This window comes from Mobula birostris, chromosome 26 (genome assembly GCF_030028105.1).
Source record: "Mobula birostris isolate sMobBir1 chromosome 26, sMobBir1.hap1, whole genome shotgun sequence".
NCBI lineage: Eukaryota > Metazoa > Chordata > Chondrichthyes > Myliobatiformes > Myliobatidae > Mobula > Mobula birostris.
The window spans coordinates 41,445,275-41,463,305 of NC_092395.1; the positions used below are offsets into that span (position 1 = coordinate 41,445,275).

At 41.1% G+C, this 18,031-nt stretch overlaps 1 protein-coding gene across 10 annotated transcripts in view; it reads left to right on the forward strand.

Annotated features, from left to right (window-relative positions):
* Positions 1 to 18,031, forward strand: part of LOC140188305 (receptor-type tyrosine-protein phosphatase delta-like) — a 493,362-nt gene that overhangs the window by 312,283 nt on the left and 163,048 nt on the right. For all 10 annotated transcript variants that reach the window (XM_072244426.1, XM_072244416.1, XM_072244420.1 and 7 more), the window contains 2 exons: positions 10,802 to 11,074; positions 11,998 to 12,579. In XM_072244426.1, the coding sequence (XP_072100527.1) occupies positions 10,802 to 11,074; positions 11,998 to 12,579 (855 nt within the window). The remainder of the gene's footprint in view (positions 1 to 10,801; positions 11,075 to 11,997; positions 12,580 to 18,031) is intronic.

Consider the following 18,031-nt stretch of genomic DNA (forward strand, 5'->3'; position numbering starts at 1 on the left):
GTCTGCCTGTCCTTGCGCTTGCTATTCTGCACTCCTATTTTATCTTCCAATTGATTAGATTACACCTTCAAAAATCCATGCCCCTTTCAAACCAGTTAGCTTTCGCACTGGGAGGGATACAATGGCTGTCTTTGTGTCAGTTTGACCTGTGACAATAAGGCATTTCAACCAAACCAAGAAGTTAGTCATGCTCAGCACCTTCCACTTCTGTCCTACAACTGTTGGTCTCCAGTCCCTCTATTAATAGAGCCCAGTGACATCTCGAAATCTCCGGTCTTTGATCGGAAGTGTGCTTTCGAGCTGCTCAGATCTCCTTGTACTGTGTGCTCCAGCAATATGACAAATTCCATTTGAGGCCACTCTGAGTGAGTACTCTATTGCAAGTTTATCCCATACCTATGTTCAAAGAGCTTTGATTTCTTAGAAGTCTGAAATATTGGTTTATGGTTCTAATAGATACTCTGTCTTGTCACATCTATAACTCAAGGGGGTGGAGTCTAATATGTGCATATACAACTAAAAAGAAAAATCTTCCCTTTTCAGTGGGTTGGTGTAATCTAATTGTAGTAATGAACTGGAAGATGCAAATTATTGTGGCTTTTCAACATTTTGGCACAGATTACAGCTCTTGCCAAAATGGCAGATAATCTGTGCCTTCTTGCTCATTGGTGCTTCAGTGTCTGGTGCAGTGTAGCTTGCCCTGTAGGGGTTAATTTGGTGATGAAGTTCCTCTCCTTCCTCACCCTTCCCTGCCACCACTTGTCCCTCCCTGAATGTACTCACTGTCACATTCTTCTGTGAATCAGGGCTCGTAATCATCCAACCTAGCATTGCCACACCTCCAAAGGAATCGTCTCAAATAACTCTTTATTCTCTTCCTCTCCCAATTTAAAGCAGAATGAGCTTACCTTTTATTCTTTTGAAAGATGAACACTCGCAAAACACAACTGAAACTGATGGCAGCTTCTTTCTCTCGGCACCTTTATGTTCTTCCTTTCCTCCATTCTTCGTTAAGCCCTTCCCTAGGGCTTGGATGTAAACTTTATTTAAAAGGGATTGGATATAGGCATCAGAACAGCAAGTCCCAAGATGAACTACATGGCACGACATATGTTGTTATGATAGTTTTTGCTGATCACATTGCTGCCGTAATGGTACACAATGGAAGTTAACTTTTGGACTTTGGTAGCCTGGGCACAGGACGTGTACTCAGGGAGCACCTCATCACATCTGCTAGAAATATCACAAAATATTACACGTGCAACAAATTGCTTTGATGCCCTTCTGTTGTAATGCTAATTGCAAAAAAAAAATACGTAGAAAGATCTCACATACAGCATTGAATTAATGTAAATTTGCTGGTGTGGGTGAGGAAAGAATCTTGGCCATGGAATTTTCTTTGAAACAGTGGGATGTTCAGCATTCACCCATGCAGGCACATAGGACCTCAGGTAGGGCAGAGACTGAACATGCAACACTCCCTCACACCTACACTGAAAATGTGAAGTTAGGATAGTTATGCAAAAGCTGAAAGCCCCGGTAAAGGTGGGATTAACATCATCTGCCCATGCATTTGGTGTTTTCCCAAGTTAAAGTCTATCATCATGGAATATACATGCCTTGGAAATAAGCTTTTTGCAGCAGCAGTACGTTACAAATATAAGATAACATATATTTAAATTGACATAAATTATACAACAAAACAAACATAACAACATTAGTGGAAGTTGAAAGAGAGAGAGGAAAAAAAGAAGTTCCATTTTTTCACTTTGAGAACCAGTTATATCGTTTGTCTTCACGTATTGTCTCAGTGGATGTGTGCTGCCAGGGCAGTCTTCATTCAGGAGTGCAGTCCATTCAGTTCTTTCCCAGACTGCGTCCTAGGGTAAACCTTGGATGAGCTCGTCTTCTAGTATCTCTGGGTAGACTGATTGTCACATCCAGCCGAGTACAAGTCCTGTCACACCCGATTAAGTCCGGAAAAATTGCTTTCCTCAGGCTGCATTTTTTTTCCACATCGCAGCATGGTGTGACATGACGATCCTTGAACATCTGCCATTGTAGTCAGCCCATAATATGTGATCTGTTATCTCTTGAAATTGAGTGACATTTATTCATTAATTTTAGATTTTCTCCAAAATTGTTAATAAATGGAATCCTATTACAAAAGCAAAATTTGTGAAGTTGCTAAATGCTAAATCTACAAAAAGAATTTTAATTCCCAAAAACAATTGAGTTGGGTTGAGGATAAAATACTAGAATTTGAAAACTGCTCCCCAAACTCCTTCTAACTCCAGGACATAACAAAGCAGAAGACAGGCAGCAGTTCTCAAGGCTCGTGTCCTGTGTTGAAATGTTATAGTATGTCTGGTGGGCTCTTAACTACCATAACAACCATAACTACCTTGGCTGTTGGGCTTCCCAGGCCTTTTGGGAAACCAGGCAGCTCAAGAGAATTGGGGATGGCTTCAGGGAAAAGGAACATCCCTCTGTTACCTTTGACTCAGGTGGAGGTAGAGTACATACCTCCATATTTTAACCTGTTACCCCATACCCTCTAGTGGATGTCTGTCCCTCAGGGACACTATCACAGGCTTACCCTAAGCACACCCTAGAAAGACCTTTTAATTGGTCTGTCTTGTTGTAAAGTTGGGAATGGGATCCCAGTAACGTAACTAACGCACATAGTTAAAACATCATAAACTAAAGTTGTTCCTTTCCACAGCTGCACAAGCTAGGCCTGTCAACTTTCGGCCTGTCGTTATACTTCTACTGATGCAAGCAGGGAAGACTGACAGGTCTCCTTAAATCTGAAGTTAAGATTGCTTGCAGAGTCACATAGGATGCATTAGGATTTGGGATTAAGATGTGTCATTGTGTAGACCAGGCAGACTCTGTCCAGAGTTGAGGATGCTGAATAAGGTGGACTTTCTATAGGAATACTGCAACAAGTCATGATTATCAACTTTAAAGAAAAGACCCAGCAAAGAGGTATTCCCAAGGCTCAACAGATTTTGGCAAAAGACAGAAGGAGGCTTGATATAACACGATGGTTAGCTTCATCCTTATCCCGTTCCCCAAGTGCCATGATAAATTGGTTGATGTCTCCAAGAGTAATGGAAGAAATTTGAAAGAATGACTAAACACAAATTATTTTTGATCCACTCCACATTTATTTTAAAGCTCAGCTCCAAAAAGAAATCATGTTATCGTGTTGTAAATCAACTTCACCCATATAAAAGCAATTTTACACACATTTCCTCAATGTCAGGTGGGAAATTTCTCTCCTTATTTCTTAACTGAATTCTTCTCCTTAGCCCAAATAAGGTCAACAATGGCCAAATAGTAATATTTTCAATCTCGCTTTCTAAAACTTTTAGTGCTATTTATTCAGCAGGTTTACTGAGCCTATTATCCTGAAAATGTTATTTAAAGGTCCAATGTTCTAACTACATTCTTTGTCTCCACTAAGAACTGTGAGCTACTATAACCTCAAACATAATTTCCCATGTGTGCCTTGAGTGCTTCACCCAAGGAGGGATATGCTCGTTCTGGACTCCCTATCCTTGGGACCTTTCCAGGCCGCTGCTGCCAATCTCTGCCACATCTCACAGTTTACTTCCCTAAAAAGAGAAGACTTCATCTGCTTTTCTTAAGTCGATGGGAGCAAGCAAAATGGGCATGGCAATTTCCCATTCTTCAGGCTTCTCCAGACTACATTCGTGTCTTAACAAAGACCTCCTCTCAGAACTGACTACCTTTAACCCTTCAACCTCTTCTTATTCCACTTTGAAAATGAACATTCCTCCTATGAGCACTGTTCTTCACCAGCCTATCTTGATCCCTTCTGCGCCCTGGACAAATTCATCTTCCTATTATTGGAGCTTCTATTCACGCAGCAACACTCCCTTGTAGCTGGAAGAGTGCTAATGGCCATTATAGAATATCCCTTAAAGCAGATGTGGAACTGACATCTTCAGATTCATTATTACAGAGGGAATACTAACATCTACTATATTTTTTTCAGTTAAACTCAATTTTCCTATGGCTTCCACAAAGAATGTTAAGATGACTAACTACACAGCTCTAAAGCAAACAAAAATGTATGACATTATTTCTAGGCTTATGTCATCTGTTCTTAGTTTACAGTTGCCAATATATTTAGTGTTGTTGAAGCTGTGTAAAAATTCAGCTGTAATTTTCTCTTTAATTTATTAGAATATTGCAGCTCCAGCCAAAGACCAACAAATTCCATTTGACTCCAAAACAAGCATAAAGACATCTGTGAAACTGTGTGCCACAGATGCTAAAGATGACACTGACTGAAAGAGAATTTCAAACAATATCGCCTCCATTTTAATATTTAAAACAAACTGATATTGTGTTAGTGGAGAGCTTTTCTGGGGCCAGGTAATCTACTGTGCTAAATGCTTTTCAAAATAAGAAATTTACTACCTTCAAGATTTTAGCAGGTCTACCTAGCACAATAGTTTATTAAACAACTGAGCACAAATTGAAGAGCTATCCTTTCTGGAAGGGACAGTTTTATAAGTACCTTTCTACTCATGTCCTTTATTTATTCTCTAACTGGGGTAATCTCATAGAATAATGAATGGTCTGTCAATTTCAGATTACATGCCAGGTGTGAACAACATGAGCTCTCTGCTGGAATGAGTCACACACACCAGGAGGAATAGAGATTGAGGTTGTTAAAGAGCAGTCATCTCAATCCCAAGAAACTGTTGTAAAAGCTCCACTGGACAGTGTCTTTAGTTGCTTCAGCAACGACCTTCCTTTCCTCATAAGATCAGAGATTTGTTGGGGCTTAAATAGTGTTAAATAACATGGAAAATCCTTAGATGGACGAAGAAATCCATGCAAGACACAGACCGAGTTCAGACCTGGGCTGATACATGGCAGATAACTTTCATGTCACTCAAGTGCTGACCTATATCCATTTCCTTAAAAGGCACCCACAGTGGCGGTAATGCACCATTAAACTGGGTGCCAACCGCCGTAAAACAAGAGGAAGAAGAATAAGAAAAGAAACCCATCTTATTACTACTGTTGACATTCAACCGGGTTACTTTTGCTCATTCCAGCACCAAAATTATCCTGGGTTTGTCATTGACCAGCAACATCATGACAACATAAGTCTATAATGGAACTCAGAAGATAGATTTTTCTCGGTGACAGACACAATTCATGATATATCAAAGGCTTTACTCCACCAACAAGGCTCAGTACAGTGGAAGGTCCATTGCAGTGCTAAAAAGTCTCAAGAAAAATTATTTTCCATAATAGAAGATGAACTTGTTGGCACTTCAATGACTACACTAAGTATTTACTTCCTCCTCTACTCTCGACTATTCCTGTTGTACTTTACCTATACCAAGTACAGAATGCACTGTGACAACTTGCCAAGCATTCTTTTGTTCTGTAGGGCAGGTACAATAGATGCTTGGGAATTCCTCCATCTACTTATTTTCTACCCCTGGAAATACATAATGATTACCTCATTATCGCTGAGCTATTGTTCTACCTAACTGAATGAAGAACCTTCCCAGAAGGCATACAACAGTTTAAGAGGCAGCTCAGAGCAACCCCTTGAGAGAAAATAGGAACGCACTTTGAATACTGGCCTTGTTTCGAATAGCCACGTCACATAAAATAGAAGATTCTAACTGTACATACCTATATAGCCACAAACACAGGCACCTGGACAGATGCATGGCTGTGGAACACAAGGTTACATACACACTGACACAAAATTCTTCACATCATTGTGCGCATAGATCATAAATGCACATTTACACATCCGCATGATGATACTGAAGAGCAAACAGGTAGCCGCTGGGACAGAACATCTATTGACATGTTTATCCTTAGAAACACACAATTGCTTGCACAATCACATACCTGTGCAGAGATGAACCTTACTATTTCAACTCACGTTCTCCCCTCATAAAAAGCAGAGGAAGAAAATTAATTAAAATTAAGTATTGGACATAAATATTTGAATAATAGTAACATCAGCTGAGCAACAAAATCTGCACTAGTTATCTTGTTTGGTTGTTTCCCATTAGTCTAATCTACAAGTGGGGGAAAGAAATTAATTGACATATTCTCTGATACTTTCATTGCCTCCTTAAAATTCACTACAGTTGTGGAGAAAGAGGTTTTTTTACTGCTACAGTAAGCTCTATACATAGCCAGGCCTCCTTTGTGTTCTGTGCAGTATTACTCCTCGTGAGGTAGTTGAGTTTCTTCTGTTTTGCAAGTGTATCTCTTTCAGTTTCTCCACTCGTCTTCCCTCCCCCACTGCCATTTTTTGAAGTTTTTTTCAATCTTTGGCCACGTTAGTTGTTTCCCTCAAGCCTTGATCCACATGTCCCTCGAGTCTCAATCACAAAGAGATTGATGGTGCTTCTCTTTAATTTATGCCAGTTCTGTGCCCCACCTACCCCTCCTCAATCACCATGGTAACTCGGTGTTTGCATCTCACATTCGACCTCTACGTCTCTTTGCAAACTGTATCTTGTACGTGTAAAGTTCCTGTAGCCTCTCCCATCGGTGCTTGCTGGTGGTAATAGTCCAATACAAAAGATGCAAGGGCCATGTGGCTTTGCTGTGGCTGTCCGTTGAAGGACTGTCCGCTTGCCACACAGTCCACTGCTAATAAGCCAATCACTTTTGACGTCCATGTTGTATCTGCAAGAGGATTTTAGAGATGGGAAAGGGTTTTGCATCACCAGATAGATTTGGAAATCTTGTTCAACTCAATGCTACCTTGTAACTCATTGGTATGCCTGAGCCTAGTTCACATTAAATACAACAACTTTGTCTTTTATTTGTGTTATCACCTACAATTAGAAAAACAAAGTCCAACATTTGTTGAGGAATCCAAGGACTAAAATGGTTTGAGAATCTAAAATTGGTTATTATGATCATTTGAGAACATCAAAACTCCCATTCCAAACGACTGGCAGTCTTTGAGAATGTATTACAATAGTGTTGAAAAACCCATTTTCTGAGATAAAAATGATTTTCTGTGGAAATATGCTGATATTTCCTTTTGACCTTCTCATGAACTAATGTTCCTTTAACTTACTCAAATGATGGAGAAGTAAAACACTGGGGGAAAAAATAGATCACAGGTGCACTCTTCCTCAGTCAAAGTTTTTTCCCCTTTCTTCCCACTTGGATTACCCTGAGCCATAAACTGACCCTAGCTGAAAGAGTGGGGAGAGACTCCCTTGGTGCTGACATGAAAGCTCTTTGATAGTGACTTAAACTTTCCTTACAGCAGTACTACAAAGGGTTTGCATGCCCTGAAGTTTTGATCCAGGAAACAGTTGTTTTTTCATGTTTCTGGGCTCTATTCATCACCTGATTATTATTATGTACCCAACTGACACAAGGAGCCATAAGAACCATTTTACAGAGAAAATTTATTCCAGATTTTTTTCCGTCCTTCATCCAGGATATTAGTTATTTCACTCTATTACAGAGCATAATGTTAGACTGGCCAGGAATGGGAAAAGCCTCTCCTAAGGTGCATTGAGTTTGGACAGCAATCAAAGTTCAACCCCAATGGGAGTCAAGTTCTCTGTCACTTACGACAATAGCTTATCCAATTAAAATGACTAATTGATCATCTTCAAGCAATGTGACTAATTTAGCAGTCTGGTGGCCATTAGTAATCAGCACAAAGGGCAAAAAAGCCAATATTGTCATCCATCTGTGGAGGTAAATTTGAACAAGTCAATGCAAGGGATTTATTTTGAAAAAGTACAACATTATCAATTACACATTGGCAGGCCAGCTTTTGGCTTGATATTCCTCCAGTAACCAGGTGACCAGCTCAAGCCTCTTAACTGGTGGCTCTGAGCATCCATTTTGTACCAGGGCACCATCACTGCCAAACAAAAATTCTGGCTTTCAAAAATGAAAAGGAGACTAAAGGGGCTCCTCTACCTCCTTCTCCACACTGCACAATTTTTTTACTGTGGTCAAATTTAACACTGGAGAGAAGAAGGAATAAAACCACTCATGATTTTGAGAGACTGTTGTAGATGGAACATGGACAAACAAAATCTGCCATATTGGTGGCACTTTATGGGTGAATATTTAGGAGCTGGTGTGAAGTGGCATGCCATTTTGATTTAAGTGTGCAAAAAAAAGAGAAAAACCTGAGAGCAATTTACGCGAAAGCGTGGGACCTCTCCATGTTTATGATTCTGTGCGTTTCTTAAAGTGGGCCTGTACTTGTGGATCGGGGATGTGAGTGTGGCACAGGCTTAATATTGGTGCGTGTAGTACCTGTGCCTGAACAGTTCCCCCTGTTCCCCCTCTCTCTTTCTATCTCTCTCTCTCACTCTCTCTCTCTCTTTATATCTCTCCCTCTTTCTTTTCTTTCTCTCTCTCTCTCTCTCTCTCTCTCTCTCTCTGTCTGGCTGTCACTACTGGCAAGTTCTTTTGTAACCCATTGCCTTGCCTGTGTCTGCACGAGAGCCTCCAGTTCCCTCCCCCTCCCCACCCAGCCCTTCCTTTCCCCCTTATGTTGTCCATGCCGCAACTCTGTCTCGTCCCATGTGCATCCATGTCGACTGTGTAAGGTCTTGAGGCTGCATCCACTTCCAAGCAAAGGAGATGCACTACCTGTTGGTGTAGTCAACATTTCTTTTATACTTCTTATATTTTAATTTTTTTATTACTATTATTTGTTTTTTTTTTATTTATTTTCCTGCCAGGACTGCTGCGATGTGACAATGTGAGCCACCACATTCTGTCACATCTGCTGGAAGTAACGCAGCATTGAAGTGGGTCCCCCCTCCCAATCCGTCTGGGCATGCTAGCGACCCTCCAGTTATATATTCCTATGTGCATATATATATTTATATATCTCTCTACCTTCTGCATGGTGTCTGTGAACTGATAGATGCATCTATTTGATGGATCCTTGTAATATCTTGAAAAGGCTTCGTACAGTCAATATATCTGCACCACAAAAATTTCATTAGTGTTTCTCATCTTTATTGTTCCCAGGCAATTGGACACATCTAATATAAGCAGTGGTCACATTTCATTGACTGTTTTCTCCTGTGGTTGGTCACCCAGTTAAACCCATTCAATGCATTCGGATTGGCTACGACTGCCATTTGGCCTTGACTATCAGTTATCCACAGCTGTACTAGGTTTGCACACAGCTGAAGGAGATCTGAGCCTTTTTGTGGGTGGATAGGGTGTGGGGTATCACAATGGATAGTTTCACCAAAGGGAGAAAGAAAGCTCCATTGGAAGTGCAAGTAAGACTCATTAAAAGTGTTTATTTTCTTATACCGAACTTTGAATCCTTTTTCCACTGAGTTGAGGATTAATGAAATCAGGCACCCCAAATCATTGCCTCAAGTCTTTCCAATCCTGCCATTCATTGTTGAACACAAATTTTGAAAAAAAAAACATCTTGCCACAAAATGATATTTGATCAATCAATAAGGCCATGGCTTTGAACATACTGCTTTTTTCTGCAAGAGCGCACTATCAACTTGCTTGAAATCTCCTTAAGGGTGTTTGTAGAAAACCTCATCCAACAGAGATAAAACAAATACTTGGACCATTGGTATCATAGTATATTGTTTTTGTAACTTCATTACTCTAAACTGGAAGGAAAAAATTCTATTCCTTGACAGCAATAAAGCAGATTAGTTGTTGGCAATGATGACATTGTTCTTAAGAGGAAGGGCAGTGGTGACCAATGATTAGAGCAATAATGCCATCCATAGAATTTTTTTGCTTATAATAACCAATAAGTTAAAGATTACTATGGGTAGATCACCAGAAAAAAATATTAAGATCAGCAGTGTCAACTTTTTTATGGGAATAATATTCCAGTCTTTTTTGTCTGGCTGATCAAACAACGTTATCCAAAACTGCCAACAGAGGGGCAACTGGAATTCCTCATGGAGCCTCAGTTGCTTCTGTTGGCAAGGTTTTAGATATATAGGAAATGATGGACATGAGAAAAGCGTATCGTGCTGAGGTAAGAAATCAACATTGACTAAATTGAATGGGAGAGTAAAGACAAAGAGCTGAATGGCCTACATCTTGTATTTCTCATGTTCTTCTATGATGTCCATGTGAAACCACAATAGAGACGAAAGTCCATCAAAACGGATATGAACTTATTGATAGTTAATATAGCAAAAATTTACACTGAAGATTTTGAGGGATAGTTGTCACAAGGATCACTGGTGTGCTTTGAAAGAAAAAGTACATTTCTTCTTCAGTTTGTCCCTTTGTGAAAAATGAAAAATTATACATTTTTTTTAGAATTTGTCTTTTCTCAATAATGAATTATTTCCATTTTGTAGCATATTATTAAAATGAATGAGGCAAAAATTCATTGCTAAGTCCACTTGATCAAATCTTTCAGCAAATGATCTGAAGGTTATTTTAGATTCCCATCTCCTGTACCTGTCCTTTTGCAGAACAGCATGATCAGCCCCAAAGCACATTGTCCCATGGCAAACAAATGACTGAGAGCTCTGCCTGTGCCTGCTTTTCTTGAATTCTCAATCATACAGCCCATTCTCCGTCTTTAAGAAAACACATTTAAGATGAGAAACTAACTAATAAATTTTTGTGTATTTCAATGTGCTGTGATGGGTCTCAGACTGGTCACTGAACACTTGTGCTACGAATGTGCTTTCTGTGGACTCATTTTGTTACTGTGCTGTGTCTCAGGTGCTGCCAACTCTCATTTTCTTGCTTGTTGTTACCTTTCTGTGTTCTGCCCCAGTTCGGCGTGTTCCACCTAGGTTCTCCATCAGTCCTCCGTTGAGCCAAGAGATCGTGCCTGGTGGGAGTGTGAACATCACGTGTGTTGCTGTGGGTTCCCCCATGCCTTATGTGAAATGGATGCTGGGAACTGAAGATTTGACCCCAGAAGATGACATGCCTGTTGGCCGCAATGTTCTAGAACTTAACAGTATCCAAGAGTCTGCTAATTACACCTGTATGGCAATGTCTAGTCTTGGAATAATCAAGACAATGTCACAAATTATTGTTAAAGGTAATTGTAAGAAGGCATTTGTGTAGCTTGCCTCCCATGACCATTGCAAGACACTCCAAAGCAGTTAAAAGTGACTGAATTATTTTGGAAGTACAGCCACCGGGAAGCAAGAAGCCATTTGGGACACAGGCATTTCAAATCAAATCACTCAGCCAGTCAGGCAGCATCTGCAGTGAGGTAAATGAGATAATGTTTCATATTGAAAATCCTTTCATCAGAACCACGAAAGAAAGAGAAAAAGTTAGCTTTAAGTTGCAGGTAAGGTTGCGGGAAGGGTCATGGGGAAAGGCCGAGAGATGGTTAGGACCTAGGGAATATCACTGATAGAGTGTGGTCAGAGTTGCCATGGGGTGAGTTGTTAACAGATAGCTAAAGGAATCAAGGAAGTCTGAGGTGTTGCAAACTGCATTTCTGGATGTACTACTGAAGAGGGAAAGAAAGTGAGCCAATATTACAGATGGATATCTTGGAGGAAAAATTTCCAGTTCTAATAGACAGAAAGAGAGAGTTATTGGTAATTGGAGAAGTCAAATTTAATATCTATATTGAGCTGTATAATCTATTTTTGTGATGCTGGTATAGGAGTAGATATTGATCTATTCCAGGATAATTCCCAAATGCTTCAAAACAGTGCCATGAGAGGGCAAGTGACGTTCCTTAAAATTTGGCCTGAAGACAACACTTCTGCCAGTTTTGCACACAAACATTACCACAATAGAAATAAATCTGGGTTCTGTGCTTAAAGCTCAGGAATAGGACTTAAGTAATAAGCTTCTGATTCAAAACCAGGGGTGGTCCTGCAGGGTCATTCATAGATTCAAAGATTACACTGATTCTCCGTGGGGAAGGGTTGGACTGTGAAATAATGCATCAAACTTCTCAAGAGTATTTTAACCAGTATGTCTAACTATTGATGCTTACAGCACTACCAAAGCCCCCTGGAACTCCGATTGTAGTGGAGACAACTGCCACCAGCGTGACGCTAACATGGGATTCCGGCAATCCAGACCACATCAATTACTATATTATTGAATACAGGCCCAAGAATTCCGATGTCCTCTACCAGACCATTGACGGCATCCAGACCCTACGCTATAGCATCGGCGGACTGAGCCCTTACTCTGATTATGAGTTTAAAATCTCTGCTGTCAATTCCATTGGTCAGGGCCCACCCAGTGAGATAGTGGAGACCAGGACTGGTGAGCAGGTTCCCTCCAGCTCCCCACGGAACGTCCAAGCACGGATGCTGAGCGCGACTACCATGCTGATTCAATGGGAGGAGCCCGAAGAGCCAAACGGACAAATCCGGGGATACCGGGTCTACTACACCATGGAGCCCCTCCAGCCTGTGAGTAACTGGCAGAAGCAGAACCTCGATGACAGCCTTCTGACAACCGTGGCCAGCTTGATACCACAGACAACATACAGCGTCAAGGTCTTGGCTTTCACCTCTGTCGGGGATGGTCCACTCTCACCCGAGATTCAGGTCAAAACTCAGCAAGGAGGTGAGTTGATTGGCAAGCAGTTGCACAATACCCTTGAAGGTCATTGGGTGCTTTTCAATATCAATCTGATGGACCATGGGTCTTAATACCGTATCGAGATGTCCACACAATATGCCTTGTTCTTGTCATTCGTGTAAATTTCTCAGAATGTGTTTTCTATTTTCTAGCAGTGGTCATTAACCATTTAATAGCATCCCCAAGGTGAACAGCTCTGTTGTTTCCATTAGAGACGGTGAATCAACTGGTCATCTTTGGAAAAGTGAGAGGATATTGGTATTTGGTGTTGGCTTATTATTGTCACATGTACCAAGATACACTGAAAAGCTTGTCTTGCATACAGATCGAATCATTACACAGTGCACTGAGGAAGAATAAGGTAAAGCAATAATAATGCAGAAAAAAGTGTGACAGCTGCAGGGAAAGTGCAGTGCAGGTAAACAATAAAGTGGAAGATCAGAACAAGGTAGACCGTGAGGTCAGAAGTCCATCTTATCATACAAGGGGTGGCCAAGAGTTTGGTAACAGTGGGGTAGAAGCTGTACTTGAGCCTGGTGATAAGTGCTTTCAGTCTCTTGTATCTTCTGCCTAATGGGTGAAAGGAGAAGAGAGAATGTGCTGGGTAGGTGGGCTCTTTGATTAAGCTGTCTGCTTTACTGAGGCAACAAGTATGTTTACATAGCACATCAGGTGATAATAGTAAAGCATATTGGAGTTACAGTCATACAGCATGAAAAATGACCCTTCAGCCCATCATCTATGCACACCCTTTCATCCATTTTCACTAATCCCATTTGCCTCTATTTGAACCATATCCTTCTATGCCTTGCCTATTTAAGTCACTGTCTAAATGCCTCTTAAATGTAGTAATTGTATCTGATAACACATTCAAGACATCAACTACACTCTTACCCTTGAAAAATACTTCCAAATTCATTCCTCTCACCTTTAACATTTACTTTCTTGTTTATGATGTCCCTAACTATGGGAAAATAAAAGATTTGGACGATCTATACTACTTAGACCATAAGATATACAGCAGAATTAGGACAATCAGCCCATCTCGTGTTGCCTGCCATTCTCTCTTGGCTAGTATTATCTTTCTCAATCCCATTCTCCTGCCTTCTCCCCGTAACCTTTGATGCCCTTACTAATCAAGAACCTATCAATCTCTGCTTTAAATATACCCAATGACTTGGCTTTCACAGACATTCACACAATCCACACATTCACCACCTTTCTCATCTCTGTTCTAAAGGGACATCCTTCAATACTGAGGTTGTGCTGTCTGGTCCTGGACTCCCCCACTATAGGAAATATCCTCTCATTCTTCTAAACTCCAGCAAGTACAGGCCCAGAGCCAAGATACACTCCTCATGCATTAACTCCTTTATTTTTGGGATTATTCTGGTGAACCTCCTCTGGATCCTCTCCAATGCTAGTACATTCTTTCTTAAATAAGGAGTCCAAAACTACTCACAATACTCCAAGGGCAGTCTGACCAATGCCTTATAAAGCCTCAGCGTTACATCCTTGCTTTCATATTCTACTCCTCTGGAAATGAATGTTAACATTGCATTTGCCTTCTTTACAACCACTCAGCCTACAAGTTAATCATTAAGGAATCTTGCAGGAAGAATCCCAAGTCGCTTTACACCTCTGCTTTATGAACTTGCTCCCCATTTAGGAAGTAGTCTATGCCTTTATTCCTTCTACCAAACTGCATGAGCATACACGTCCATCATTCAAAGCATTGACATATAATTTGAAAAGAAGCAGTCCCAACCCTGACCCTTGCGGAACATCACTAGTCACTAGCAGCCAATCAGAAAAGGCCACCTATGTCTCTCATGTTCTTATACATTCAATGGCTACTTTACTAGGTAAACCTGTACACCTAGTAAATCTAATCAGCCAATCAGGTAGCAGCGAATCAATGCATAAAAGCATGCAGACATGGTCAGAAGGCTCATTTGTTGTTCAGACCAAACATCAGAATGGGGTAGAAATTCACTCTAAGTGAATTTAACTCTGGAATGATTGATGGTGCCAGACAGGGCTGTCGGAGTATCTCAGAAACTGCTGATTTCCTAAGATTTTCACGCACAGTAATCTCTAGAGTTTACAGGGAATGGTGCAAAAAAAAACCAAAAAAATCCAACAGTTCTAGGGGTGAAAATGTCTTGTTAATGAGAGAGGTTAGGGGAGACAGGCTAAACTGGTTCAAGCTGACAGGAAGGTGACAGTAGCTCAAATTACCATGTGTTACAACAGTGGTGCACAGAGGAGCATCTCTGAACATGCAATGAAATGGACAGACTACAGCAGCAGAAGTCCATAAACATGCACTCAGTGGCCACTTTATTAGGTACAGAAGGTGACTGATAAAGTCAATGAGTGTATACTTACAGTATATCAGGCCACTTCTCAGCCTCTTTCTTTACAGGGAAATTAAGCGTAGCTTATCCATGAGTGCATGGTTTCCTCCAGGTGCTCCAGTTTCCTCCCAAATTCCAAAGACATTAGGTTAACTGGTCACTGTAAATTGTCCTGTGATTAGGCTAGGGTTAAATAGGTGGGTTGCTGGGCAGTGTGGCTCACTGAGCTGGAAGGGCCTTTTCTGAGCTGCTTTTTTTCTAAATGAGTAAGTCCAAATTCTCTCCATAACTAAAGTTTTCCAATCCAGGCAACATCTGGTGAACCTCCTCTGCACTCTGTCTAGCACAGTTACATCCTTCTGAGAGTGAATTATTGTTAGTAATGTGGAAAGGGAGGAAGATTGTTCATCGATTTGGTCCAGTGATGTCTTCTTTCTGCTGGTGCTCAATGGTGAAGAAGTTCCTGCACAAAACCCTAGGGAAGTACTTTTTTATGTAGAGAAGCCAGGAACTGGAGATGCTGGGATCTGGAGCATTAAACAAACTGCTGAAGGAACTGCAGCATCTGTGTGGGAGATGGGCAGTCAACATTTTGGGTTGATCCAGGGGTGACATCCGGTATAAAGAGCTGGGTTTAAGGGTTGGAACAAAAGCTGGCCTGTGTTGGCTGGATCCAGGTGAGGAAGCATAATAGGGAAATGGAGGAGGGGAAAGTGGAAATAGTGACAGAGGCTGAGAGGTGATAGGTGGAGGGAACAAGGGCCTGAAGGTGATGGAATATGGAAGGAAAGGGAAGTGGAACATGGAACCAAGTAAGGGAGGTGGGCTGGACAGATGGAAACAACAGGGAGAAAGAACCCAGAGTGTGGCTGATGGGCCAATAGAATGGACGGAGGAGGGGATAGAAACGGGGTGATGGGGTTCTGGGCGGATGGGATGAGTATAGGAAGAACTGGGTAGATAAAGAAGGGCGAGAGAAGGAACAGAGAGGGAGTAGGCGAAGTGAAAGTTTTTTAAAGCTTCAAGTCAGGGGTTATGGAGAGCACTCATTCATAGACGTAAAGCATGAAACTGGAATATTATCGCTATTCAACTTTCCCTGAGCTACTTGTGCTCATGCAGAGGCTGTCACTCCACATTGAAGTTGTTGAGAGGTTGCCCAGTGGCTTATTGAGCTTAATCAGTGATTAGCTGTACCGGGGGGATCATGAAGGTGCCAGACTTCCACCTTGATCTGTGGTAAGGGAGCCAGAACCAGATGGAGTATGGATTGTCACTCTATCACTGACCTCAGTTTTCCTTGGAAAGGAAACTGGCTAAGCTTATTGGCAGCCAATCATTTTCAAGAAGCTGAGGTTGGAAAAGAAATATCAAACTGAAAGTGTTGCTAATATAAATTGAAATATAATTTTTTTCAGATGTGTAATTGCACCAAGTAGAAGGGTTGCCCTGGGATTTTGAATTCATCAGGTTCTATAAGGCACACTATTTTGCAGGTAATAATTTCACCCATGTCAGCACCATTTATTTCATGCCTCACATTTATATTATAAAATGAGGCCAGTCAGCCCATTCAGTCAATGCTAGCTGTCAGTGTAATTCCACCAGTCCTATTCCCTCACTTAGTTCCCTGTGCTCTATTCTCTCTCTCACATGCCCACAAACTCTTTCTACCCACTACACCATGGGTAATTTACAGCAGACAATTAATCGCCTAACTTACATGTCTTTGGGGTATGAGAGGAAACTAGAGCATTCGTGGGGACAAAAGTAAATTCAATACAGGGAGCACAGGATTGGACATGAGTCACTGGAGCTGTGTCAAAACAGCTCTACTTCCTGCACCTCTGAGCCACCCAGTGATGAGCCTTCAGCTACTGCACAAACAAACCTCATAGTACTCAGTGTCCCTTCGTATATCTCTCTCCACAGTTGCTGCCTGACCTGCTGAATCTTTCCTTCGATTTCTATTTTAATTTTACATTTCCAGCTTCTGCATTTTTTCTGCTTTTCAATAACTTTAAGATAGTTAAAATGTTACCTAAAGACACTCACCTGATCTTCAGCAAGATCATGGGTCAACATATGTAGTTACCTTTGTGGTGATCTAAAGGGTGCGGAAGCACTTTATCACAATCTGATATGGTTATAAGATCATCTCAGTGACCTTGCCTGTTCTTTGACACAACACAAGCTATCAATGTTAAAGAAATAACTAGCTCACACACGGTATGGTAACTGCAGCGTTAGATTTTATTACACTATGTGTACAACAGAATGTTGAAGAATTCCCTTCCCCTTCAACAGTTTAGCATTAAATTAGACTTGCATCATTAAGTTTGGTGTGGGATGTCATGTCATCTCGTTCTGACCTACGCTATTGAGTACAAGTCAGACACTCATCCGGGTTGCTGCCTGTTATCTGCCAGCCATTTCTTGAGAAGCAATCAATACTGCCACAAACTGCTGTTACAAATCACTGCCTCTTCACAAAGGCAGCAATAGCAAGAGTAATTATAAAGCAGTGCATTGGAGAGAGAGAAAAAAATCTTGTTGGAAATGTCATCTGTATCATTTCAAAGGGAAAACTTTGCTAAGACAGTATGTTTTCCCGATTGTGGTTTCAGTGGAAGGTGCTGTTTTAGGTTGGCAATTAGATCTCCAAGCTAGTGGTTCTATAAGAATACTTTTCCTCCCTATTGCAATGCTACTTAGATTGTTCCATTGAGAAGATGTAAGATGATTCAAGACACGACAGTAATAGGGGTACAGTAGTGGATCTGGTAATTGTGCACTGGGAAATTAAGAGGTGTTACTATTCTCCCTCAGTCACTACAATTTTCTCTCAGTGGTACTCATGCTCCTTGGTGAGAACACCATGGTGCTTTCCATGATGGAATCGCTGCAGATTCACTCTCTGCTCTTTCTCAATAATGAGCTGAAGTGTTGTAAACTTGTTTCCGTGCATTCAAGAAATAAATGAGTGAGCACTATGTAAGTGCATAAGCCAGGATTTCAGCTGGGATGAAATGGAAGGCTGAGCTGGAGAGTGGGCACCTCATTGTTCATACACCTCA